This window comes from Ictidomys tridecemlineatus, chromosome 5, assembly GCF_052094955.1.
Source record: "Ictidomys tridecemlineatus isolate mIctTri1 chromosome 5, mIctTri1.hap1, whole genome shotgun sequence".
NCBI classification, from domain to species: Eukaryota; Metazoa; Chordata; class Mammalia; order Rodentia; family Sciuridae; genus Ictidomys; species Ictidomys tridecemlineatus.
The window spans coordinates 164,686,359-164,713,071 of NC_135481.1; the positions used below are offsets into that span (position 1 = coordinate 164,686,359).

Here is a 26,713-nt window from a genome sequence, read left to right on the forward strand (position 1 = left end):
AGCAAAGCTATTATTTTGTTGAACTTCAGTCTCCTTTAGATGTCTATATTCCAAGCAGAAAATTCCAGCCACACACATTTAAATAACATCAGAATTTACTGGTTTAAACATCTGTGAAGTCCAGGAAAGAATGCTGGCTTGATTCTGGTGTCTACAAGATGAGGCTGTCACAATTTTCTCCTGCAGTTCTAGTGTCTGCTTTCCACTCTGTGTTGACTTTGTTCTCAGACTGTGACCAAGAGAATGCAAATACCTATGTCCTTGTTTACATCCTGGAGTGAGATACAGACAGAGACAGTCAGTCGTGATCTTAGTGGCAAAATTGGCTCCAATTCTTCATTCCTCCTGGAATCCCCATCCTTCGTAATATGAACTTGTGATTCCTCTCGTGGGGAAGTGCAGTCTATATTCCCACTTCGAGTCTGTGGGGGCCTCACAACTCACATTGGCCAACAGAACATGGTATACATAACAAAGTGCTAGTCCCAAGCTTAAGATTCAAGAGAATCACATATTTCACACTTTCTTGGGATTTTCCCTTCACCTCAAGCACAAACCACAGCTACTCTGATGGGAGATTAGATGGAACAGCAATAAGCTACCTCTGCTGGGCCCAACCCAGACCCACCTATAGCCAGCTAACCTCCAAACACAGGAGTGGACCCAGTCTGGAGCTGTAGAACTATTTCCTGATGTATAAATGACTATAATGGCATGTAGGCAATCTCAGCTGAGGTCAGAAAAGCTGCATGGCTTACTAAGAAAGTGGTGAGTTACAACAAATGCTTATTGTTTGAAGCAACTGAATACTGGACTGATTTGTTACACAGCAATAGCTAACAGATACCTAGACTTCTAAGGCTGCCTTGATTGTGCTATCTTAGGTCATGGCAAATCTTTAAATCCCTCACTATGTTTGGACCTTTTCCAATCAATGCCCACGTTGAGCTGCAATGGGGAAGTCATAGTGTAAATCTGAATGAACAACCAGGATTAACTATTAGGAAGGGAATGGAAGGAAAATGGGGAATGAAGAGGGATTGTATTAGTCAAGGTTCTCTAGAGGAACAGAACCAAAAAGGGGATTGATTAGATTGGCTTACACATCCAGAAGCTGGATAGTACCACAATGGCCATCGGCAGGTTGAAGAGCTAGAGGAACCAGTAGCTGTGCAGTCCAGATACTGAAGCCTCAGAACAAAAGGGATCAATGATTTGACCTCAGTCCAGGACCAAAGGCTTCTGGAAACTCCCTGGAGAATCACTGGCAGAGTCTGCTTTGGAAGACTGAAGGAGCTGGAATCTAATATTCTCAGGCAATCGCGCCAGCAATGAAGAACTCGTTGGAGCTTGCATCTGTAGCTGCTTCCTTGTTCCAACTTTTATTTCATCCAAGCCTCCAACCTGTTGGATGGTGCTGCCCACACTTAGGGAGAGTCTCCATTTCAGTTCAGTATCCCATATGCCAATCATTCCTAGACATACCTTCATTGACACACCCTAAAGCCTCTTTACATTTTAAGCTTCTTTTAATCTAATGAAGTTGACAATTCAAATTCACCATACAAGCTGCAATCTTTGTGAGCAAACAGTCTGAATACCACCACCGCTTCATACAAATTTTCAGGTGGATGATGATGAAATGAGACAAGGAATATGGGGTGGCCTCCCTGGATTTAGTCACTCTAACCCAAAAGCCAACTTCACAGCATGTTGAGATTAAATGACCTGCCTCAACAAAATTATAAGCTACTCACTGCTCTAAAGGTTTAGGTTATTTGAAAATTCTTGTCAAATCCACCAAAGCCAATGTTTTAAGAAGCGTAGTGTTATCCTACGCTTCATATAAAAAGTATTAATAGACCAAATCCCATGCCTTTTAAGCTCATAAAGCCTTTAAAGAATAGAGCTTCCTGAACTAAGTTGGGTGCATTTTCCCATGAGGATCCAACATAGGCTTTCAAGGACCACAACCCACACATCTTTTCCTTCCAGGCTCCTCACACAGTACATATCAATGTAATGAAATTACTAGGTAACTCTACTTAAAAACACTGTCAGGTATTGTTTCAATATTTTTTTTAACATTTATGTTCTAAATCTTTTTGATCAAATACAATTGGAAAGGGTTTAAAATCACCTTTAGAAAAGAAAGAATATGCATTAGAATCATGCTAACCTTACAGGTATAAATATTGTTAAAACATCATCCAGTACAAAATCAGTAATGGAAGAGGGACTTCAAAGGGCAGACATCTACCATTAAGGGAAGAGAAATCACATTGCCTTCCAATTTAGGGAAGAGATAATCACGGGGTTTAGAAGAGCAAACATTTCACAAAACTGCATTTTCTTTTCTTCTCCTTCTTTTTAATCTCCCTTCTGCTCTTAGAAGAAACATGCTAAGAAATGTATGTGCTGGGAAAAGTGACCTGTAGTTCTAAGACAACAGCTGAATATCATTTTAAAAGTAGTACCTGCAAGTAGGCAGTTTTTATTACTATACAGCATATCAAAGCTTAGGGGACACCCCCAGCCTTTGTTACCAACAAAAGAGGTAACACCAAGGGATTCTGACATTAAAACTGGCCAGCTAGATTGAAGAGGACTTAACATTAAAAATTCTGTGTACATTTTATGGCTCATTCATTAAAAATTAAGGAAAATTGGATTAAACAGTTATGGAAAATGGGCATGAGAATATAGGAAATGTTCACTGGGAATGCTTCCCTACAGCTTCACATATTTAAAGAGACTTTAGTAGACGGTTGTGGTTTAAAAGATCCCAATTTATTACAATCAACAGTATCCCAGGCCCTTGAGTATTATTACCCTACCAGGTGACTGTTCTTGGCCATGTATTTGTTCCCTTTGACCAATGGGGTAGCAGCAAATGTGACTCAAGTAGAGACTTCAAAAGTGCTTGTATGTTTTCTTTCTCTTTCTATCTCAGATTCACCATCTGTTGTCATTGGATTTATGAGCCTTGGCTAGCCTGTTGCAGCCACATGAAGCAGAATTGAGTCATTCCAGCGTTAGTGGAGTTTAAACCCATAAAAATATTATATTCATAGTATCTGTGAATAAGTACATCCTGTCTGATCTCATTTCTGGTACTAAAATTTGTATCAGCTATTTCTGGCTATATAACAAATTGTCCTAACATGCAAGGACTTAAAAAAAAAAAAAAACATTTGTCATTCCATGAAATTTATATGAGTCAGAAATCTGGGCATGGCTCAGCAGGGCGGTTCTGATTTGGGGTTTCTCTTGGAGTTGAAGTGAAGAGGTCATATGAAGGCTTAATTAAGGCTGGAGAATCTGCTTCCAAGATGGCTCACTCTCAATGCTGATAGCAGGATACCTCAGGTCCCTACTGTCTACTGATAGAGGCCTCAGCACTAAACCACTTGGATCTTTCCATATCAGGGTCTGAGTGTCCTCATAACATGGCCACCGGCTTACCTTATTCTGAGGGATCTGAAAAACTAATTCAGAAGCTATGATGTTGGCCTGGGGATGTGGTTCAAGCGGTAGCGAGCTCGCCTGGCACGTGCAGGGCTGTGGGTTCAATCCCCAGCACCACATAAAAATAAAATAAAGGTGTTGTGTCCACTGAAAATTAAAAAGTAAATGTTAAAAAATTCTCTCTCTTAAAAAAAAACGCTATAAAGTTTTTTATAACATGGTCATAAAGGCACACACTATTATTTATATGACAGTCTACTGAATTTCACAGATCAGCCCATTCAATGTGTAGGTAATCAATCACACCGTGATTTGAATACCAAGATATGGGGATCACTGTAGACCACATTAGAGGCTGATTACCTGAATAATTTTGTAGATTTAGCCCTACAAGTACCGAACTCCAAGAGTTGTTTGTTTTCTTCTAGATCAATCTCTTAATTATCTGAATATCTATAGTCCTGCCTAACTTTCAGGTCCCATGGAATACTACTTCAAAACTTGTTTTGAAGTCCATAGACTTACTGTCTACTGCAGTTCAATGGCTGGAGTCAGTCCACCTCATCCCTGTATCCCTTCAACAGCCACAAGAGTTGGCAGAGATTGGTCTTATCTAGTCTCATGTTCAGTTTTTCCAAACTTTTGCTTCTTTTAGCAATAGTTGCCTGTCTTGCCTTGTTTTAGTCAGCTTTTGCATCACCTTGAGCAAAATAACTCAAAAGAACAACGTAGAGAAGGAAAAGCTTATTTTGGCTCATGTTTTCAGAGGTTCGGTTCATAGTTGGCCATAGTTGTGGGCCCAAGGTGAGGCAGAAAATCTTGGCAAAAGGGTGTGGTGTAGAAAAGCAGTTCAGGTTATGGCAACCAGGAAGGAGGGGTGGGGAAGCATACACAAAGAAGAACGACCCTTCCAGGACATGCACTCAGTGACCCACCTCTTCCAGCCATGCCCCACCTGCCTACAGTTGCAGCCAGTCCATTCAAATGAGGGTGGACTGATAACCTACAGCTCTCATAATCTAATCATTTTACCTCTGAATATTTCTGCATTAACAGGAGCTTCTTTGGGATGCCTCATGTCCAAACCATAACATGCCTCATATGTTCACATGACTATATTTGCATGGACCTTTCCTCCTAGGCACCTATTATTTCTGATGCTGCTGCTGTTGCTGATACTACCACCTGAACTTCCATCCCCAAATGCCTCCAGATGCCCTTGTGGAGTCATGCTCTCAGAGATATGAGCTCCTCCTTAAGCTCTGACACACACCCCTCTGTGTACATGTGTGCATTCCTCTGGGTGAGAATCATTTCCCTATCATAGTCTCTTCTTACTGTGGTGCAGGGAACCTCCCCCCCCACCAACCCACAAACACACACACACACACACACACACACACACACCCATCCAGTTGGAGATCTCACACTAAATCTAAGAGTTCTGTTCTCTCCCAGCCCAGTTACTGAATATGACCAGCAGTCTTCCTTAGTTATGGGGATTTTCTTTTTCCCTCTTGACCCCATGACACTTCCTGCAATATGGCTTGACTTGTTCCACTCTTCAAGTCCATCAGATGTGTCTATAAGTCTGAATCATGATTCTGGTTCATAAATTCTTGTTCTTTTCTTAATGCAAGTAGGTATATCTACTTAATAGGAATATCTTAATAGTACTGAAAATTTGTATTAGAATCTTTTCTAAAATTAGTAGTAAAAGGAACTGAGTTTGGGGTGATTTTTAAGATAGCAATAACTAACCTAGGCACAGATGCCCTAAGAGTGAATTTACATGCTTATTTTAAAAATTTCGTTCTCTTTCTTAGCATCAGATTATTTTGTGGTTATGAAACTTTTTACTTAAAGTCTTGTGTCAAATGGGAGATTATCCTACAACAAATAGCTCCTTCCCTTTGTGGGTACCTCATCCGATCTAGTGCCTTTGCACCCACTTCCACCTGGACCTCCACATCTCAGTTCAGAAGGAGATCTCAGATGGTGGTGCAGAGATGGTATTGCCAGTATTTGCCAGAAACAATCATCAAGGGCAGCACTAGGTAGTTGGGTTCTTCTTTTCAGTCTCCTTTCACGAGTTTGAAAAACCACTCCCAGCCTATGCCTTCAACAGGGACACTGCAGGGAAGCAGTTCAGGAAACACTAGAGTCTTTCCAGGATGGACTGACTGTTGACAGAAGACAATAAGAGCAGTTTCCATTCTCCTTACTCTGGGAGTGTGTGTGTGTGTGTGTGTGTGTGTGTGTGTGTGTGTTACTGTTTCCTTTTCCTGGAAATTTTTATTCTGAATTTGATCCCAAATTTGTCTTTTTCAGTATTTCACTTTTAAGATATAAACTTTGTTATGATTTGTTTAGACCACTCGGGAAGGGAGTGGGAAGCAATGAAGAGTTCACCCATTGCACCCTTCTGACCCAAAAATCCTGGTTTATGTTTTTAAAAGGTCTCCCTTGCTGCTGTGTGCAAAGCAGACTAGTGTGGGGTAGGTTTAACTGCAGGCAAAAGCATTAGGAGGCTGTTTCAGGTAAGAGACCAGGGTGGTGAGGGCTTGAATAAAGGCCGAGGAGTTGCAGAGAAATGGACAGATAAGAGAGATATTTTCAGTGTCAAAACAGCAGGATTTGCTAATAGATTAGGTAGAGGCAATTATGGGGAAAGAATCCAAAATGATTCTGTCTTAAGAAAATTGATTGGAGTTGTGTCTTTTACCAAGATTGAGATGATGAGCATGTTGTTTTGGTTTTCTTTTTGTTTTTGCAGTGCTGGGGATTGAACCCAGGGTCTCTACTGAGCCACACCCATAATCCATAGGTTGTTTTGTGTTTGTTTGGTTTTTTTTTTTGTTGTTGTTGTTGTTGTTCAGTTAGCGAGTGCTAATCAAGACTTTCACTTTGGAAAGAAATCTTTGGGATGCCCATATAGAGATTTGAATGGAGTTATGAAAAGACAGCTAAGCATACAAATTTGGAACTCAGGTATGGAACGGCTATAAATTTAGGATTCATTATTCATCCTGTCCCCAAACTTAGTGAATAATAATCATTTTATTCTGTTCAGAGATTGATTCTCTGTTACCTGAGAATTCTCTGGAATTTCAGCGAGAGATGACTCAAATGGCTGGAGCATGAAGGAGGATCCAAGGTGGCTTTTCCCTCAGCTGTCTTGTCCCTAGGTCGAAAGACTAACCAAAACACTAACATGCCACCTCTTCAGCACAGCCACCTTGGGATGTGTAGTCCATCTATTTCATGCCCACTTAGGGTTCCAGGCCCAGGCATTTCCAGTGACCAAGGCCATGTCCTTGCACGTCCTAGCTTGGGAAGTCACACAGCATCCCATCCTCTGGGCACCAGGACCTACCCAAGTTCAAAGGAATGGACATCAACCCTAACTTCCTACTTGATGGAGTAGCAAAGAATTTAGAATCATGCATAAAACTGTCACAACTTATTTATCATCATCATCCAGCTCCCTCACTAGAAAGAAAGCTCTATGACACAGGGATCATTGTTTTGTCCACTGCTATAGCCTGACATAGTAGTTACAGATCTTTGGAGAAACAAAACAATAGGATACCTGTGTGGTGTATGTAGAGATACATAAAGAAAGACTTATTTGGGGAATTGGCTAATGTGACTACAGAGGTCAAGTCGTCCCATGTCATGCCATTTGCAAGCAAGAGACCCAGAAAACTGGTGGTATAATTTAGTCTGAGTCTGAACCCTAAGAGTCAGGGGTGGGGGTACTGGTATAAGTCTCACAGTCTGAATGTCTCAGAACAAGGAGGTGTCATGTTCAAGGACAGGAGAAACTGAATATCCCAGCTCAATAAGAGAGAGTAAAAATTTGTACAGCCTCTGCATTTTTGTCCTTTAAGGGACCTCAGTGGAATGAATGTTGTCCACCTACATTAATGAGATGGATCTTCTTTATCCATTACACTGATTCAATGCTGATCACCCTCAAAGACACACCCCAAATAATGCTTTATCAGCTATCTGGGCATCCTTAGCTGAGTCAAGCTGATACATAAAATCACACCTCAAAATACAAGCAAAGATGTGTATTTGTTGAATGAACAAGTGAGGGATATAAAACTATGAAACCTGATTAGGCAGAAAGTATTAGAGGAAAGAGTACAAACCTCCATAACAAGCCCTCAGGGGTATGTCACCACTTAGGGGTCTGATAAAGGAAAGGTAACAAAATTCTTTCCTACAGAGAATCTGAGCCCTTCAGTCAGTCAAGGAAATATGGCCATCTAGAATCCATGCTTCAACCTCTGCATAATGCAATATCTGGGGCACTGTATTCTCTAGCCTCATAGCCTCAAGTGCCTCAAGTGCCCTTCCTCACAACCACAGGCTATGCCACCAGCATGTGAAGTTCTAGGCCCTAAAGGCATTTCTTCAATTTTGGATTGGGATGGACCAATTCAAATGTATGGATTGAGGAGACACACATGAGCAAAGAGACTCCTTGTGTTTCTAGATAAAATCTGGGGAGAAAACAGATAGGATGTGGAAAGGGGACGAGGATGTCAGGGCCATCTCTCCTCAACTACCAAATTCCCTGACACAAATCTGAGAGGCTGAGAATTCAAAACTTGAACCTAGCCTTCCATGTTTGCTTTAAAGATGTACATATATCAAAGTAGGGTGCCAGAATATATTTTTACTTATCAGTTGATTAGTTTGATGAGTATGCTAGGCCAGATTTAATATAGCAGTTTGCCTAATTTATAACTTTTAATATTTAGATATATATAATTTGTAGGTAGACATTTGTGAAATTATACTGGGTCCTATAACTGTCAGAGCTGGATATAGCTAGATGGAGAATCTGCAGTGGAAGGGACAGTATTGCTATATCCAGAAGACAGAATATCAGAGACTCAACTCCAATCCACGTAAACCCTTACTGCACTTGCAATTAAAATTTGCTAAAATTAGATTATGTTGCCACCAGGGAAACTGTGAGAATGCCCTAATGAAATCATGATCTAAACTTCCAGGCTTTTCCAGATATGATTAACGAAGAGGAAGAATTTAGAATGCTTTCCTATTTAATTAGAAATTTTATGAACTAGGAACCCTCATTTAAACAGCTAGGCATAAATATCAATCCCTGCATTTTGAGAGGATACATAATTTAAGTTTTAAAATTCAGAAGTCGAATGTTTATGAAAATCAAGTCTATATTACATGCTGGTAGAGCTGGGCTGATCACAGAGACCCCTTTGTCCACAGGAGGGTCTAACACAAGCCAGGTTTACTTTGAAATGTGTTTTCAGCTGAAAGTTATTGCAGTGGGTTTTGCTAGAATTGCAAATTAAATTTCAGGGGAAATGATCTCTACCCAGGAACGACATGCCATACAAAAACTCTTTGATCCTATACCTGCCACAATTTTAACTACTTTCTTTTTTTTTTTATTGTGGAACTTTCCAAACAGAAATATAGGTTGTACAATTCAATGATTATCATCATTTCCTTCCATTTGTTCTGTTTGGTGATAACTCTACAATAGACTCAAATACAATCCTACTCTTTACTGAAGGCACTGACGGGTTTTTCTTAGTTGGTTTTGCTTTTATTTCTTAACTTTCTTTATGTGGCTACTGAATGAGATTCATGGGGTTTTTGTTTGTTTGTTTGTTTAATCATCCAGAATGATGAAAACTTGCTCCCCAGATGGACATCTGCAGATAAATAAAGGCATTCATCCTTAGTTATGGATTTTCACAGCATTCATGTTGGCCTCCCTTTTCCACCCATTATTGCACAAATGTTTCCATTGTTAGCCAGAAAGGAAAATGCTTGGGGGAAGAAATGGAAAAGGTGACATCAATTTAACATAGCCTTTTGGAGTTAGCACAAAACGACAGGACAGCAGGAAGCAGTTCAAAAGCTTCCCCTGACAAGAGAAACTAAATGATTCTGAGAGCTGCTCCCAATCAGGCATGGTATTGACAAGAGACCCACTCCAATAATGACCTATGGAAGATTGCATTCTGGCCGCACACAGTAATTTGTTTTTCTAACCAGGGCATAGTGGCGGGACATTGGAAGACTACAAGGTCCCTGTGTAAATGGCAGTCACACTGCGAAAACCAAGGACTAGCCTCTTCTATTGATTTAGTCTGCTAAAATAAAACCACTTAACTGGGTCTGGTGACAGTGACCTTCCCAGGTCTCCATTACTGTGACAAGATGGTATCCATAAGCTCTTCCACCAACCTGGTCCCACCCTGTTCTTCCCACCTGTCACGAAGTGTGGTCTTTTAGCTGTGACATGTGAATGTCTTTCCCAGAGAGAAAGTCTTCATCACCTTCAATGTTTGCTAATGAATGCGGATGGAGGGGGCAGGCAGGAAATGGGATAGGCTGCTCAAGTTCAAGCAGAATTTAAATCTGAAATGAAGCCATTAGGGCAAGAAGGACAGAAAAGGAAGGAAGGGTGTGGAGATTCAAGAGGACCTTTGGCTTCCTGTATGAGACTGATTTCACCCAGCCGTGGGGAGAACAAATGTGTAGTAAGGAAAGTTCCATAAGGTCTTCTGGCCTCCAGGGATGTCTGAGCCTGCCAGGGCAAGGCCTGGTTCTTTCAGGTAAAGAAAGCCTATAATCTTTTCAGCGGCTGCAAGGGCTCAGACAGAGCTCTGTGGAGAGGCGTCAGGAGTGTCCTTGTTTTCTGCTTCATCCCTCAACCCTGAATGACTGAGGGTCTGGCCTGCACTCCGGACTATTTGGAAGCCCAGAAACTGAAAAGCCCCCAAGGAAAAGACCTGAGAAGGTCATTCATGGAACTCTGGCAAAAGGCTTGGTCAACTCACAAAGGCTCCTTATAGGGTTTGGGAGACAGGCCAGGGAGATCTAACAGAACCACCTCCCCTACCCCTGGCAGCTTGTCACTATGCCACATCCCTCCCTCCACCCAAAGGAAGCCAACTCCTTTCCTTCATCCTCCTTCCAAAGGCTTTGCATCTCAGAGGAAATGGTGTGGCATGCTGGCTCTCTCTCTCTCTCTCTCTCTCTCTCTCTCACACACACACACACACACACACACACACTCTCTCTCTCTCTCATATCTTTCTTTTCATTTTCTCTTCTTCCCTGATTGAATTTGCCTATACTTTCCTTGTTTCTAGTGAGGTCACATGCATGTTCATTTCTGGATATTTCTTAAATCAGAGGCCAAGGTTATTTGCATATATGGAAGAAAAGATTCAGTTTTATCATTCTATTAACTGTGTACCTGGAAAAGTGGGTATTTCTTTGCAACTATAGGAATGAGCTCAGTTCATTTTCTACCCAGCTTCTAAACTCGGTCCCCATGCATGAGACATCACAAAGAAAACCCATCACAGATACCCCCACCCAAACACCCAAAGTTACATAGTTATTAAATCTGTATATTATAAACTATTAGAAATAAATGTAGCTACCTCTGCTTGGTTATGCTTTCCTGGGGTATTGCTGTTGATGGCAAGATGTTTCTCCTGAGTGCTGTGGGAGAAGGGTGGAAAGGGGATGGGAAGCTTTAACATGTGGTAGATGGGAAGAGGTTTGGCCCGGGAGGTGCTCAACTGCAGCTCCAGTTTTTTGTGGAGCCATTCTCTGAGAAGCCACCATGTCACACTGAATGTTACCAACAACCTAAACTAGATCTATGGTCAAGGACTTTATTATAGGTAAGAGCCTGAAAATATTTAAATACATTGCAATTGTTCCATGTTGGCATTTGTTTATTTTTAAAAATGTTGCCAGTCTAAACAAATGGAACAGCCTAAGTAAGTAATGCTCTCTAGTTTTGTGACAAATCTATGATGTAAAATAAATCTCAAATTTGAAGAAAAAGTGCAAGGATTCAGTAAATTCTTCCAGTAACTAAGTTCTGACTAGTTACTAAGAGTAATCAAGTACAATTCCTAGGTGAGTGCTGTGGTCTGGGTCTTAATATTTGGGTCCTTAATGCCAATTCATTTAATGTAATCTTAATCTCCAGTGTGATGGCATTGGAGGTGGGGCCTCAGGGAAGTAATCAGATTGTGAGAATAGGGCCCTCTTGACTGGGATTAATGCTCTCATAAAAGAGCCAGAGAGACCCTTCACCCTTTCACCCTGTGAAAACACATCTAGAAGCTGCCAATTATGAACCAGAGAGTGAGTCCTCTCCAGATACTAAATCTGTCAGTGCCTTTATCTTGGATTTCCCAACCTCCAGAAAAGTGAGAAATGCATCATGGTTGCTCATAAGCCACCAAATTTATAGTATTTTTACATAACAGCTCAAACTAAATACGACAGTGAGTAAGGAATACAGCAGGATCTGGGAGACTTCGGCAATTGGAACTTTCTGTGCTGAAGAGAAAGGACATGGAGAAAGCAGCCATAGTGCTGTCCTCCAGGGGCACCAACAAGGAAGGGGCTTTTAGAGAGGAAAGAATAGATTGAATGGGTTACTTCTCTCAAGACTATAAAAAAAATGACTTAGAAATGTGACAAAAGACACCAGGACAAACCAATACTGGAAAGGCCTCATGAGAAACCTGTTCTGGAAACTGGGCATAGTGGTATACACCTTATAACCCTAGCTACTCAGAACCTGGGGACTGGGGTGAGAGGATGGCAAGTTCAAGGTCAGCTTGGGAAACGCAGGGAGACTCGAAGGAAGGAAGGAAGGAAGGAAGGAAGGAAGGAAGGAAGGAAGGAAGGAAGGAAGACAGGGAGGGGGAACAAAAAGAAACCTGTTCTGTTTAAGGAACTCCTTGGTGACATGGTCACATATTGCAGTCTTTAATTAATTAATCAAGTCTTTCCTAAAATTTCCTTTGGAGTATGGGTGGGTGATGTGTCCAGGTCACTGGCAGTTGGAACTTCTCAGCTCAAACAATATGGGCTGGTCTCATGTCAAAGAATTACGAAGAGATGAAGAAATCAGAGAGAAACTCCAAGTGAAAGAACTATGTTATGTGAAGCCTCTTGCTAAACAGAGGCCCTATTCTTTTTTTTTTTTTTTTTTTTTTTTTTTTTTTTAGTTTTTTTTTTTTTTATTGATTGTTCAAAACATTACAGAGCTCAAGACATATCATCTTTCTCCCACTCACAGTCAACCCTTTCTGTGGAGCTTCTCTGGCCCTAAGGGGTGGCTGGGCTGTTATAGTAAACTGCAACTCCTCCTTTCCTGCCCAAATTCTGAGAGCCAGCAATCAGTCTCTTCCCATCTTCCTGTACCTGGATGAAGTTAGGGATCATCTAAAGAAAGTTTTCTGGGGGTGATGCTGTAAGTAAGAATAAAGAAACAGAGGAGAAATGTTCCTTTCTATTCATCCCACAACCTTTTCTTGCTTTACTAGGGTGTGGTTTCCAGAGTAAAATTTAACAGTGGGGCTAATAGAACTATATATGAGAATACAAGTGAGGTCATAAATGACAAGACAAAAATGCTACATCTAATGAGGCATGCACTAACTCCAGATGAGGGTTCCAGTTTGAGAAGCTGGAGCTAGGGGATGAGACATGGTCTAATGAAAAGCTCTGCCTGGAGGGCTGGAGCCTGGGAGGGAACTCTCCTTAGCAGAGTAAAATAGCTACATGGGGAGGAAACTTGCCAAATAAATATTTGGGAAGTTTGTTCTCTGAGTACGACAGAGATTCTTCCTTCACTCCCCTATGAAAGCTTTAGTAGTATCTTTATGTTCAGTAATGCTTCTTGCACGAATAGATTATCTTTGGGTAATTTCAAGTGGCATTGAGTCTGAGGTCCAATTTCAAAAGGAGCATCTTCTTGACTGGTAAGCTCCTCCAAAACTCCATTAACATGGAGACTGTCTGGCTGCATGCATAAATCGATAAGCTACTCCTCTATGGACCCACAATGCTGGGTTATGACTTTGTAACCCTTCTCAGAAAAGAGGAAGAATCTAATTCCTCAGACTTGTGACTTGCTTTGCCAATGAAATATAGTGGAAAAGATGGTATACAAATTCTGAGCCCAAGTCTTAAGAGATTGTGCATGTTTGTTCTTGGTGCATATGACTTTTCTTGTGCCTTCACCTCCACCATGAGAATTTGCCCAGATTGCTGGAGGATAAGAAATAATGAAAGCAAAGTTGCCCCAGCAAAAGGTAGTCAAGTCCCACACATGGGAATGAGCCCAGTCAAGACCCACATAGCTAGCTGCCTAGAAAATCCGTGGGAGCATAAATGCATTGCCGTATGCCGCAGAGGTTTTGTGTGTGTGTGTTAGGTGTTGTCCAGGCAACAGAAGGCTGACAAAGGAAGCAGAGAAAATGTATTTCATGTGCGACATTCTGGGTATCAGATCAGCAGTGAGGAGGAAAAGAACAAGAAACCGGGCTACAGACCAGGCTGCAGAGGGCTAGCTAGATCAAGGGCTAGGCAAAAAAGAATATCACCTGCATTTGGATGCTGGAAGAGAGGGTAGCGCAGGCAAACATATATCTGAAGGAAGTGGATTGGGCACACAGGACTCAGAACTGGACCTAAACATGGGAAAGTATTGACTGTGACCTTAAGCAGGAGCATGATATGTGTTCAAACATATCATAGTTGGGACCTGCACAGACTAGACCTCTGGGCTTCTGAGGTATAAATGGAGGGTTGGGGGTCCAGGCAGACTGTCAAGCAGAAGCAAGATCAACAAACTGAGGTCAGGATTAAAAGTTAAGGAATCGGAAGCTGGGTCTTCTATACTCCTGGCTTACATCCATGATTTCAACATACTTCAAATTGAAAATACTCAATCTGGGATGCAAAAAATTTGCAACTGCAAAGAACATGCACAGGCTTTTTTTTTCTTATTTTACAAGCAATACAATATGACAACTATTTTTGAAGCATTTTCATTGTATGAGGTATTATAACAATCTAGAGATGATTTAAAGCATGCAGAGATTTAATGTAAATACCTTACAAAAAATGCCATTTTATATAAGGGACTTGAGTATCCACAGATTGTAGTAGTATCCAATGGGGGTCCTAGAGCCAATTTACCCATGGACAACTGGATTTCATCAGTAATGTAGATGGTTTTGTTTGGGGTCAGCTCCAGGGTTCATGAGTTCAGGGTCTAAGCACTGGGCTGATTAATGAGAGTGTGTGATGTCAGGGTCCCTAGCAGGGAACATGGTCCTGAAGTTTTAAGTCCATGTGCATGTGAGTAAAAGTCTCAGGATCTGTCTACATAAGGGGCTCTTAACCCTTCAGTGAATCACTGGGAATCCCAGATCCACGTAAATCAAGGCGCCAGGCTTTGCCCTGGACCTCCTAAATGAGACTCTCTGAAGGTGAAGATCTTACAGGTTTCTTTTGCAAAACAGGTAAGAATCTGATCCTGAAAGAAAGAACCAGAAATGGACTTTGGGAAGCCAGCACCTTTGGGAAATGAGATCCTAACACTGGCTCAAGGACCTTGTAGTCTGCAGAGAGATGGTTACTCATGGGGAAGTCAAAGAAGTGCCAAGAACTGGGAGGCTTCTGGCACACCTGTGTTTACCTGAGTAAAATCAATTAACCACTCAAATATTCCCTGTAATATTCACTTCACTCATAATAAAGGTCAAACCTGCTTTTGACACATGATAAATAATTTCAAATGCTAAAACTGATTTTAATACCAAAATATTTGGAAAAAGGGGTTATTTTAACACTAGAACTAGTAAAGGGGAATTTTTTTTTTAAAACTTGCAAAAAGCATACCTCTTGGAAAATGTCTCAAAAACTCGTTACGCATACATGCGTTCAGCTTTTGCAGACAAATTTTCTGAGGAATCCTAGACAATTCCCTAGCAGAGAAGGCGTCTGATGCGCTAGAATCCATCTGCATCAGAATAAATTATTTCTGTATCTCATTAACATGACAAAATTGAAATACTTATTAGAAATTTGGTTAAAGTATGAGAATTCCTCAATAATACAAATCCTTTGTAGCTTCATATACTCTGAAGCTATTGACCATAGTGATTTAAAAGAACAGCAACAAAATTACTTTTTAATTGTCTGCATTGATGATTTGTTAAAGGGTGTATAAAGGAAAAGCAAACTGGTTCACATAATGTGTATATAAGGAAAGCTCATGAATTTAGTTTGTGGCCTTTTATATTTTGTTCCACTTGTAACACTTCATGGCACTTGGCTTGCCAGACACTGCTATAGAAATACTGATTTAAGTAGTTATCATAATAACCCCCTGAGGAAGGCATTATTATCATGGCCTTCATTCTGGGGGGATCGGAGGCTCAGAAGTTGAGTAACTTGCCCTAAAATTTCCATGCAGATGGAGCCAAGCTTCAAACCAGGTGTTAGACCTGCTCCAAGTTCTGAGTTAACTGCTACACAATGTCCATTATCTTTTTACCTCTTACCTACAAGAACATAAAGACAGTTGGGCACAGTGGCACACATTTATAATCCCAGTGACTTGGAAGGCTGAAGTAGGAAGATCACAAATTCAAGAATAGCCTTAGCAATTTAGTGAGGCCCTAAGCAACTTAGTTAGACCCTATCTCATGATAAAACATAAAAAAGGCTGGAAGTTTAGCTCAGTGGTAGAGTACTCTTAGATTCATTCCCTAATACAAAAAATAAAAATAAAAAATAAATAAAAAGGAATGTAAGTACCGAATCAAGAGGAGTTATCTATAAATCAACTACCTAGAGAGGATGGTATAGGAAAAATGTTTATCTGGGCTGGGGTTGTTGCTCAGATGGTAGAGCACTTGCCTGGCACAGGCGAGGAACTGGGTTGGCTCCTCAGCATCACCTAAAAAATAAAACATCTACTAGAAAAAATATCAAGAGAGAGAGAGAGAGAGAGAGAGAGTTTTTTTCTTCCTGCTCCATAAGAATAAATGCGAGACAAGAGGTTCCATGCCAACTTCAATCAGTCACTTTTCTACTGGAGTCTGGGGGATCTCCTCTGCTCCTCAGCTTCTTCCTTCTCTCCATTCCCCACCCTACTTTAGTCTTCATTTACTTTACTCAGAGCCCCAATTGTTCCCCTGCCTCCGGTCTGATCCATTCTAATCTTCCTGAGCAGACCAGTTTCTAAAACACAAAGCTGTTGTCTACTCTAACTCAAATCTCTTCAATGTCACTGCTTTATGTTGAAGAGTCAAGTCTGATACAAAAAGTGCTTGCTTCCTACTCTTGCCAGTTCATTATCCTATTCCAAATCCGCCACAATAGGTGGTTTCTTTCTTCCACATGGACATTTTACCAAGCCACATTTAGCTGTCTACCATTTTCTCTCCCCTGATTATTTCACTCCTGGAATTTCCTCCCCCTTCCAATGACAATTTGAATCACCAACCTTAACCTAGCTACTTCTAAGATAGCCTTCAAAGCCCAGCTCACGCATCATTTCTTCTTCCTCCTTGCCCTTTCTCAATCATGTGTATACAGACACAAGCATTCTTATCCTGCACCTTATCACTACTGATTTGTACCTACAAAATCCCTCCTCTAAAAACTCTTCAGCTCAGAGATACTCCATGTGAACTTCATAGTAACATCACAGGGAGCAACTTCTCAGACCCCACTGAAGACCTAACAAACTAGAATTTCTAGGTTGGGGTCTGGTCTTTTGATTCTTCTGTGTGCTATCAGTACAGTAGCAATGCACTGAACTTGCCACCATCACACACACTGCCACATCTTATTGGTTTCTGACTCCCTGGTCAGCACCTTTGACTGTCTGGGATGAGGAAAAGGATCAATAAAAGATCAATGAATGAATGGATGGTGAGTTAATCCTCTAAATGATTCATTAAATCTTTCTCTTCTTCGAAGCTAAATTATGCAGGAAACACTATAAATATTCTTTGGTCCACTAGCACCTACACATATTCTTAGAATTGGAATTTGCCTTTAAGAGTTGAGATCTATGACAATTTTTAATTTTGAACTGGTTAAGGATCAGTGTATTGGGCCAACATTATAATAAGGGATACTAAAATAAAGTGAAGTTAGAGCTGTTCAAGACAAACACAAAAACAAGAATTCCGTAGTATGCACAGAATGTCTCTAAAGTACATTTTCATCTATTCTACAGTATAGCAGAAGGTGGTGCCCTCTGCTTCAAGTTTTAAAAGATTATGTGAGCTACCTTAAATAATCAATATCTTTCTATATACTACTTTTTGCACATAGTAGTTTAAGAAGGAAAATGAAAATTGGAAAACCCCAAGAATGCTATGTATCAAAATATTATCTCAGACCTTTTTAGTTCCTCTCATCAGTGTTCATGCTACATGTTGCTCAGATATATTCCAGACCTTCATGTTAAAATTAATAAGGCCACTGATGTGACTTTAAAAAAAATCACTTTTCTAAATACGATTTCACTCCTTTAAAACAACTGATAAAACAAATGATGTAAACGAGATAAACTCTTAAATATAAAACTGTCCAACCAAAGTAATAAAAAGTATATCTTAATTTTTGAAGCAATATTCTGGACTGTTGTCACATCAAGTGGAAAACAACATCATCCTAATGGTAACTTTTAACATACCTGCTCTGGTCACTACCAGCAGCTTGCAGAGAAATATATAACACACATTTAACTGCTGACTTTTAACTATGTAGCTATGTCCTATATACAGACCTGTTTAAAAGTAAAGATTTGACAAAGCAAAGAGCAAACTGTTTTTAACCATCTTGAGGTTAGAGACTTTAGATGACAGAGTATAGATTAGCATCTACTAGTAAAAATATGTCCACTGGACATTCAAGTAGAACGGCAAATAGAAAGGACTGGGGATATAGCTCAGTTGGTCCAGTGCTTGCCTTGCCTCCTATGCATAAGGCTTTGGGGGGAGGGGGAGATAGAGATAGAGATAGATATAGATAATCTGAGAGAAAGGCAGGCAAATAGAAAAAAAAATCATTATAAGGCATTCAGAGCCTGCATAAATAGGAATTATATCCTGCACATCACATTCCACTCCCCAAAGAAGTTTAGAAAAGGCTACCAAGGGGAGATACCCATGCTGGGAAAATGTACCCATTCTTTAAAGACTAATTTGTAGCTGTTGGTATCTTACATAACTTGACATATAATCAATGGTAGTTGATTCATCTCTTCAGAGATTCATCTCTTCACAGTTATTTCCATCTTGCCTACCTAGCAACATCTTGGTTGAGAAACTTCGACAGTGCTAACATTAATTATGGAAATCATGAACAACAGAAATAAGTAACTAAAGAGTAAACTCAACTTTTAAAAAAATTGTCCAGTATTACTGTTTCTTGACTACAAAAGACTTGTAGAGCAAGGGAAGTAGTTCATCAATAAACATAAAGGACTCTGAAAAGAATGTTGAAATGTACAAATTAGAAACTCAAAAAGCATGCCCATCTTCTATGGAAGCACCTCAAAGGACTCAAAACCTTGCTCTGACAGATTTTTCAGGACCACCTGCTTGCTTTGGCTCCTAAATTCTATACCATTTAGTTCCTCAGAAATACTTTCCACCTTCTCTGTTTTCTCCCAAGTGTTAAGTTCCTGATTTTCCCAGACAAGTCAAACAGTCAACTGGGAAGAAAGTATAATTTCAGCTGACTTGTTGATCTTGAGCCCCAACAATGGAGGAGGATCATTCCCAACTGTCTTGGGATAATAAAAACAAACATATGGATTAAGTTTAAACAGCAACAGAAAAAAGATAATGGCTAAGACTTTTCTGGATTAAAGATCTTTGCAATTCAGGTTGTAATTGTGATTAAGCTGATGAGAATGGGGAATTCCTTTCTTCTTTGGAATAATTCCAAAAAATCTTTTGAGTAAGTGTATGCTGTAGAAATTGAAACCCAAGAAGATGAAGTGGTTAACTATATAGGGATTTCACAATAAATTCTATCAGAAAAGCATCAGAAAGTGGCAGAGAAAAACAATGTGTATGTAGACAATTACGAATGAATATGGGTGTGTTGTGTGTGTGTGTGTGTGTGTGTGTGTGTGTGTGTGTGTGTGAACAGAATGAAAAACTAATTGAGTATATAACTATATTCAAATTTCTTGTATGTCACTTTATCTTTTTTTTTTTTTTTTAATTCCTAGACTTAAGCTATTTCACACTGAGAGAAGCAGCAGCACTGGATCACATCGGAAGCCAGATGCCATCGAGTACAATACCCTGGTTAGTACAGGGAGATCCAGACATTTGATCAACTATAGCTTCAGAATGCAAGCCAACCACAAATTCCATAACAGGAATATAAATGCATCCATTCACTCCCTCTCATTAACTTAACAGTCAGGCTTTGAACAATGCAATTGATTAACATATCCATTGTTCTCCTATGCTTTTGCCTCAAAATTTTTACTTCCTTAGGGATCAAAGATATCTGAATACTTAGCAAATAAATGCTCCTACAAAATAATTTCTGTAAAATATAGTGGCACCAAAAAGTGCCAGAATGAAACTTTTACTATTTCAAGGAAGTGACAAAATGCTAAGAAAACAAATTTATGAACCAGTTTTATTTTATTTGCATTTAACATGAGTATACACATTCATGTGTCTAACAAGATCTGCACTGTTACATTAAAAATACAGTACAATAACATTCAACATGAGGTACTTCATATTTATATATTTTTCCTTCATAAATAATGTTGTAAGCTGCTAAAGTCAAGCACTGATGCATAAGTTGCTACAGTGTCTTGAGTTAGCTGAGCTTATTAAACACCTTAAAAAAAAAAACAAAAAAGACAGTTCAGTGCAATAATTATGTAGAAATTAGACCATTTACTTAAATACTATTTTAAGATATGCTTAAAGAATGTTACATTAGAACTGCTAGCCTAGTTACCCTTTATCCCCAGTATGAACAATGACAAAGACTGCCAGATACATTGGGAAAAGCATCTACAGCGTACTCTGTTTAATAAAGTTGTGTTTATACACTAGAGTTGCCTGTCTTGTCAGAACAATGGTTTCTAATTTTAAAAGCTACAAAATTCAAAATTACCAAAGAAAACAAAGCAAGCACATTAGCTTTCATTCCATTTTGTTGAAATGCAGAAAGGAGACTTGGTCTAAAATATATAATTTTTTATTCTAAATACAATTTTCAAATTTTATCCACAGGCCAATCAGATGGTGAAAGTGTTTTGGTTTTTTTTTTTTTCCTTTTTATTTTTCTTCTCTTAATTGACAGAAAATTAAGTTCTTCTATACCCAGCTTACAGGATTTCATGTGGCTTTCGGCAGCCTAGCTGTGCAGAGGGCAACTCACGTAACAGGAGTGCTGACAGAGCAGTGAAGGAATGACCCCACTCTCAGGCAGTCCATCACACTCACCCTCTCAACTATGAAATTAGTGCCGAGTAACATTTCTTCTCCTCTGGCTTCACGTCAAGTGCCTTCTAACCAGTTTTACCATTTTGCATGATAGTTATGAGTTACTGAAATGTTTAACCATAATTTTAGAATAGAATCTTTTGCACAAGTATTTTTAAGTGAAAATTTATCTTTATTTCATTAATGTTTTGCCAAAACTACAACCTGTCATGTCCATAATAAGAAATAACTGTTAGATAATTCTAGAAAGCTGTTCTGGCAGTATTCATCTATAATCACCAGTAACAACTTTCAGTCAGCTATGCTAACAGACGTAGGTAAATGGCAAAAGTGATTAAAACAGTTCCCATAATCCAGTGTTCTCCTCCATCAGGGACACTCGCCAAAGGCGACAGGCCCACATCTACAGAGAAAAAAAGCAGCCCAGAAGCACAGTGAATAAGCAAGGGCAGTCACTCATTGGGCCTGGCTGGGGACAGCAGGGGGACCATTGTGTCCCACCTCTCACTAACCAGGCAGGGAGGAGGGAATTCCTGAGTCGGCAATCGCACTTGCATGCGCATGGGCACATGGGCTCACAAGCACACACACACCCCAGGACTAACTCCTGGCCCCAGACAAGCCAGTTTCAGGCTTGCAGAGCAGGAGAAGGAGGCGGCCAAGGGACCACACTCTAGGTGGCGGAGAAGCCATCTCAGGATCACACTGAGCAGAAAAGCTGCCCAAAAACACATGGATTCTTCAACTGGCAGTGATCACACTGGGCACTGCTAGGGTCACAGGTACCAAACCAACAAAAGCCATCACTGAAGGAGAATTTTTTAATGAGCTTTTCCTCCTTTGCTTACATTAGCCATAGACAAATAAGAGAGCCAGATGTGCTGCTGATGCAGTGAATTCAGGGACAACAAACTCTGTTACTCCAACCAATTTTTGAAAACCCTGCAGGCATATATTGGCACTTTAAGGTGGCCAGAGGCCAGATTCTAGCAGTCCAGAATGAGAACAGAACTATAATCAACAAATAAAATAGCATATGGTCAAAGATTAGATAAAGTATATTTCAGATTAAAAAAAACCAACAACAAATAAAAGTATTTTATGACATTAACAATGTAGTGCTACAAAATCAGTTGTTACTCCATTCCTCTAAAGAAATGTTTGGTCCTCTTTTAAATGGGGGAAAAGGGATCAGGAATTCTATACAGTACGATTTATAAAAACAAGCAAATGATAGGGACCCAAAGCTATGTGGCAAGAAAAGAGTACCTTTTTCAAACACATTATCAATTAAACTATTTGCAGTATGGGATTTTTTAGGTTCTCTTTTAAAACTTTTACTGTAAATTAGCAGGCCTGCAATTTTTTTTCTATTGACAATAAACTTTTATAATTTCATTACTTCCAAAAGAAGTGTTCATATTGTGTTACCTTGTCTTCTTAAAAGAATATAAGTCTCCTTTGCCTATAAAACAAGACTTAATTCCTTAGTTTCTTATTTTACACTGCCATTTTGAGTTAATGTATAATAATCTTATTGGTTTAGGATTAAAAAAGCAAAGCAAGAAGCAACAACTTTAAAAGAAAAAAATGTAAGAGCCAAACATGAATACTTTCTACATTCTAAATTATTACTTATTATAAAGTAAAATTTCTCTCAAAATTATACACTGAGGTTTATCTGGTTTTTTTGGGGGGTGGGCTTTGTTTAAAAATAACTCTTGATTGTTATTATTTTAGACTATTTCCATTCATCAAATAAAATCCAAAAGGAAATTTGAGGTGATCCAAAATTTTCTTTAGAGACATGAAACTGGGAGGTCGGTGGGGCATCTCAGAGAGCATAATCTCCCCAGGTGTATAGACGCAACTCTGAAAACCACAAAGCCTTAGTAAGAACTTGGCTCTTTTAAGCATATAGTTAAAAGCGGAATGCTGCATTTTAGCCTGTACATAATTAAAAAGGGTAAAAGAAATTAGAAACTGCCTACCGCTTCATTCATAACAAATTACCTGCACTGATCACATATCTGCAGATGAGCTAAGCATCAAGCAAGGAGGGGCCAGATGTGCACCCGAGCTCACACTGCTTGGGGAAGTGAAGCTTTAAGCATAGAATATAAGTTCAGGGATCTGCCCTCCCTGTACCCCAGTGCCATTTGTGCTATCTGAGGAGCATTGAAACTGGACAGTCACTTTGCCACACTGAACTTCCGTCATGCCTTCTTGTCCAAAGTAGCTGAGTTCATTGCCATCCAGTATCACACTGGCTGTGTAGAAGGTGTCCGGCTCGATCTGCACAGGATACTCAAACCACACAGGGAAGGTATTGCTGGATCCATCTGAGAAGTACTTGCTCAAGTTCTGCCCCAGGACAACACCCTGCCGCTTGAGTTCAATCTTGGCACTGTATTCTGCAGAACCACAGCTGGAGCCATACAGCCCAAAGCCTGCAATAAATACTCTTTTATCAACAGCAAACTGGATGCTGTCACAGCGACCCCGATAGCGCCACTGGTTGCTCCTATAGGCACAAGACTGGAAACGGTGACAGCGCTGGGGGACAAGGCCCTTGCGGGCTTTACTCACAAACTGCAACTCTGGCTTTTTGGCCGCAGTGTACCAGAGGAAGATGTCATTGGTCTCATTGAGAGTTAATACTCCGGACTGGGCAGCACCATTTGCAAAGTCATCAAGGGCCATTGTGGGTATGCGGATCAAGTACAGTGCCTTTCCTAGGACCTTACGTTTATTTTCAATGCTCAAGGCTAGATCTTGTCGCTGGCATTCTACTTCAGCCCAGTTGAGAGCTGCCTCAAAAACCACGATTTCTTTGGCATTCAGAGTTTCCCTGCGGAGGATACTTTCTAGTGTCTGGAAGTCGATATCACAGAATCCCTCAGACTTGAGAGCTAACTCAGCCTGGGCATCGATTACCTCCCAGCAACGCTGGGTCAGATCAGGCTCCTCGAACAGACAGCTCTGAGAGAGGAGCACACAGGCATTCTTGGCGCTCAGGCTTGTCTCCAGGAAATTAACACAGGCTCTGGCAAGGTGAGGGACAATGTACTTTTTGGCAGCATACAGTGTAGCCAACACTGTGTCAGCAGCCAAGTCAATTTCATCACAATAGATATATCTGAAAAAAAACATACAATATATAAATGGAATTTTCACAAAATGAGCATGCTCAGCAAGTAGAGAAGCAACTATTTTCACATTTGTTCTAAGAACATCATCTTATGTGACACTTATTATAAACATGCTTAAAGAAATATCTGAATATATTTATAAGTTATTACTATCTCAGCTCAGTAGTAAGTTTGTATCATGAAAGGCATTAACTTAGTATTACCATTCTGGCCTAAGTTTCACATGCTATATATAGTGTCTTCTCAACAAAAATAGAAGATACTGTAACTATTCAAACTTGACATCAGAAAAAATAGCAAAATTGTATTACATATGTTATAATTAGATAAAAACAAAATGCCTTTACTACTATAATTTCAGCATTAACCCTATCTTGATGCTTTTGGATTTCTCCTAAAGAAAAAAAAAAAAACTGATACTAAATATTTTTCAAATAGATCCAAGTTCACAAATAATCAAATATGGACTTCAATTCTACCCTCCAGGTTACTTAGAACACAGCAGGCTCTGTGCCAGTTCATTTGTTTAATTCAAAACTTCTAAATTCCTCCCACATATATTCTTTTCACCTTCAGAATTAAAGAATACATTTTTTTCCATATGTATTAATTAAAAGACAAAATGGGAAAACCTAAATGTAGAGTTTCTATGTCAATAAACCACACTTTGTGGTATTTTAGAGGATAGTGATAGTTTTTCAAAATAGAATGTGAAAGTAGAAATTATCTGCTTCTGGTAGATGGTTATGGTTAACATAAAAAAATAGAAATAATAACATTTACCTTTAACTTTTTCTAGCTAAAGTGCTAGGTACTTTATCTGAAGTCTTCCTGTATTTATTTTATTTCATCTTAGTAAAAGACACGTAACTCAAAAAATCAGCAATACCTTCTGTGAAAAAGTAGAGAAATTCAAGTATGCAAAAAGAAAAATGTCCAGGATCACAAATGAAACCTGCCCTTTTGCTCCTAGGAAGCCCTTCTCCTCTCTGATAGTCTAAGCCAGATGCCATTTGACAATACACTTGCAGCTCAGTTCTGCTTTGACCAAGAGCCAGGACTTTGGGAAGGATCCTGGAACATGGTGAGTAGGTTTGTAACTCTTACCCTGTAATTGTCAAGGGCACAGTCATCCCCTTGACAATCTCTTCTCCTGGAATACTGGCTTCTCACCCACAATGTACAAGGAAGGAAACCTGGTCATCAGTATCACAACTATGGCATGGCAGCCAGAGGCATCTTACAGCATCTCTGACTCCTACCACTTTATGTGGACTGTGTGTACAACTTTAAAAAGCTGTATTAATACATGGTCTAGGTATACAACTATGAGAAAAGACACTTGACCAATGCTGAATCAAATGAGTTAGGTGAGATGAAGCTCTTGGCCATCTTGCTGCTTCCTAATTATGCATATGTCTAGAACAACTCAACAAACTACTTGGCTGTAGTGAAGCCCAAAATGCTGAAGTATTGCTGCATCCTGCTCTGCAAGAGAAAATACTGTCAAAGACACTGAGTTGACTTCCTCTGATGGAGGGTGGGTGAGAGGACCCTTAGAGGTAAAACTGATTTCTGCACGTATTTCTCTAAAAGACCACAAAGATTAAAATTGGTGGATTAGTTTAGGTTTTGGTGCTTCACATGCTTACTTGCCTTTCATTTCCCTATATTCCACTGTGAAAGTCCTAGTCAACAGCAATTAGATTTCAGAATTTTAATATGAATAAAAAATACGTTTAAGCTCTAGAACTATAATTTTTCAGCAGGCAGTAATAATACATAGCAACATTTTAACCATTAATGGGAACATTGTCCAACTTGTTGACCCACTGAATGATTTTTTTGAACAATAATTTTATTTATTTCAGTGAAATGAAATCCCTAGAGCAGCAGATGACCTTGAACTCAATCTTTAGTGTCCTAGAAATGAATGCAGATTAAGAGAAAGCATATAAATAATATTTAGAATAACACTAAATTTTAATAACAGGGTAGATTATCACACATTGTCTAGCACTGGTACACAGTGCAGAAGATGATTCGTGTATCTGCTTGACATATACTGGAAGCTACAAAAGACCCACTAGATATAAAGCTAATGTAAATTAATATTACATATACTTTTGTATTTCTAGATTACCAATTGAAGTTTTTCTGTATACATCTACATGAAATCATAGAAAACGATTTATAACTTCCAAAAATTTCTCCTCTAATATCAAATGCAAATGCTTCTTATTCTGGAGAAAGTGTCCAATTTTATAGAAGAGTAAGTGTACCGTATTTGTGCAAAAAGATCGGACTAAGTCAACAGACAGCGAATTCTACATTTGCTGTTAGAAGATAACAACTCAGAAAACGTAGAAGTCTTCCAAATTGTAGTGTTTAAATAAGGTATATAATTTCTGGAATTGTGAAATAAAAATGTATTTCTTTGAAGACTTCTTCACACATACTGATTTCAGATAGAACATGTGCTATTAAACAACGCCTACACCTGAAAGTTATTTTTCTTTAATTACAAGCCATTAAGAACCAAATTGCTATACATGCCACTTGCCCCCACATCCTGTGCCAAGGTGTGGATAAATGCTTGCATCATTCCACATGCTTTCCAATTAAAGATGAACAGCAGTTTTCTCCAAAAACATGTACAGGATAAGCAGCACCCCCTTTCTTCATCAGAGTCTCCTTTTTTTGTTATGCAGAACTTACATTTAACTTTGAAGCCAGCAGGGTACA

At 39.5% G+C, this 26,713-nt stretch overlaps 1 protein-coding gene across 4 annotated transcripts in view; it reads right to left on the reverse strand.

Annotated features, from left to right (window-relative positions):
- Window positions 1–19,978: 19,978 nt before the first annotated feature.
- The window catches only part of Btbd3 (BTB domain containing 3), a 41,485-nt gene continuing 34,750 nt past the window's right edge, over window positions 19,979–26,713 (reverse strand). For all 4 annotated transcript variants that reach the window (XM_005320474.5, XM_040276418.2, XM_005320472.5 and 1 more), the window contains one exon: window positions 19,979–23,955. In XM_005320474.5, the coding sequence (XP_005320531.1) occupies window positions 22,923–23,955 (1,033 nt within the window). In that variant the 3' untranslated portion in view covers window positions 19,979–22,922. The remainder of the gene's footprint in view (window positions 23,956–26,713) is intronic.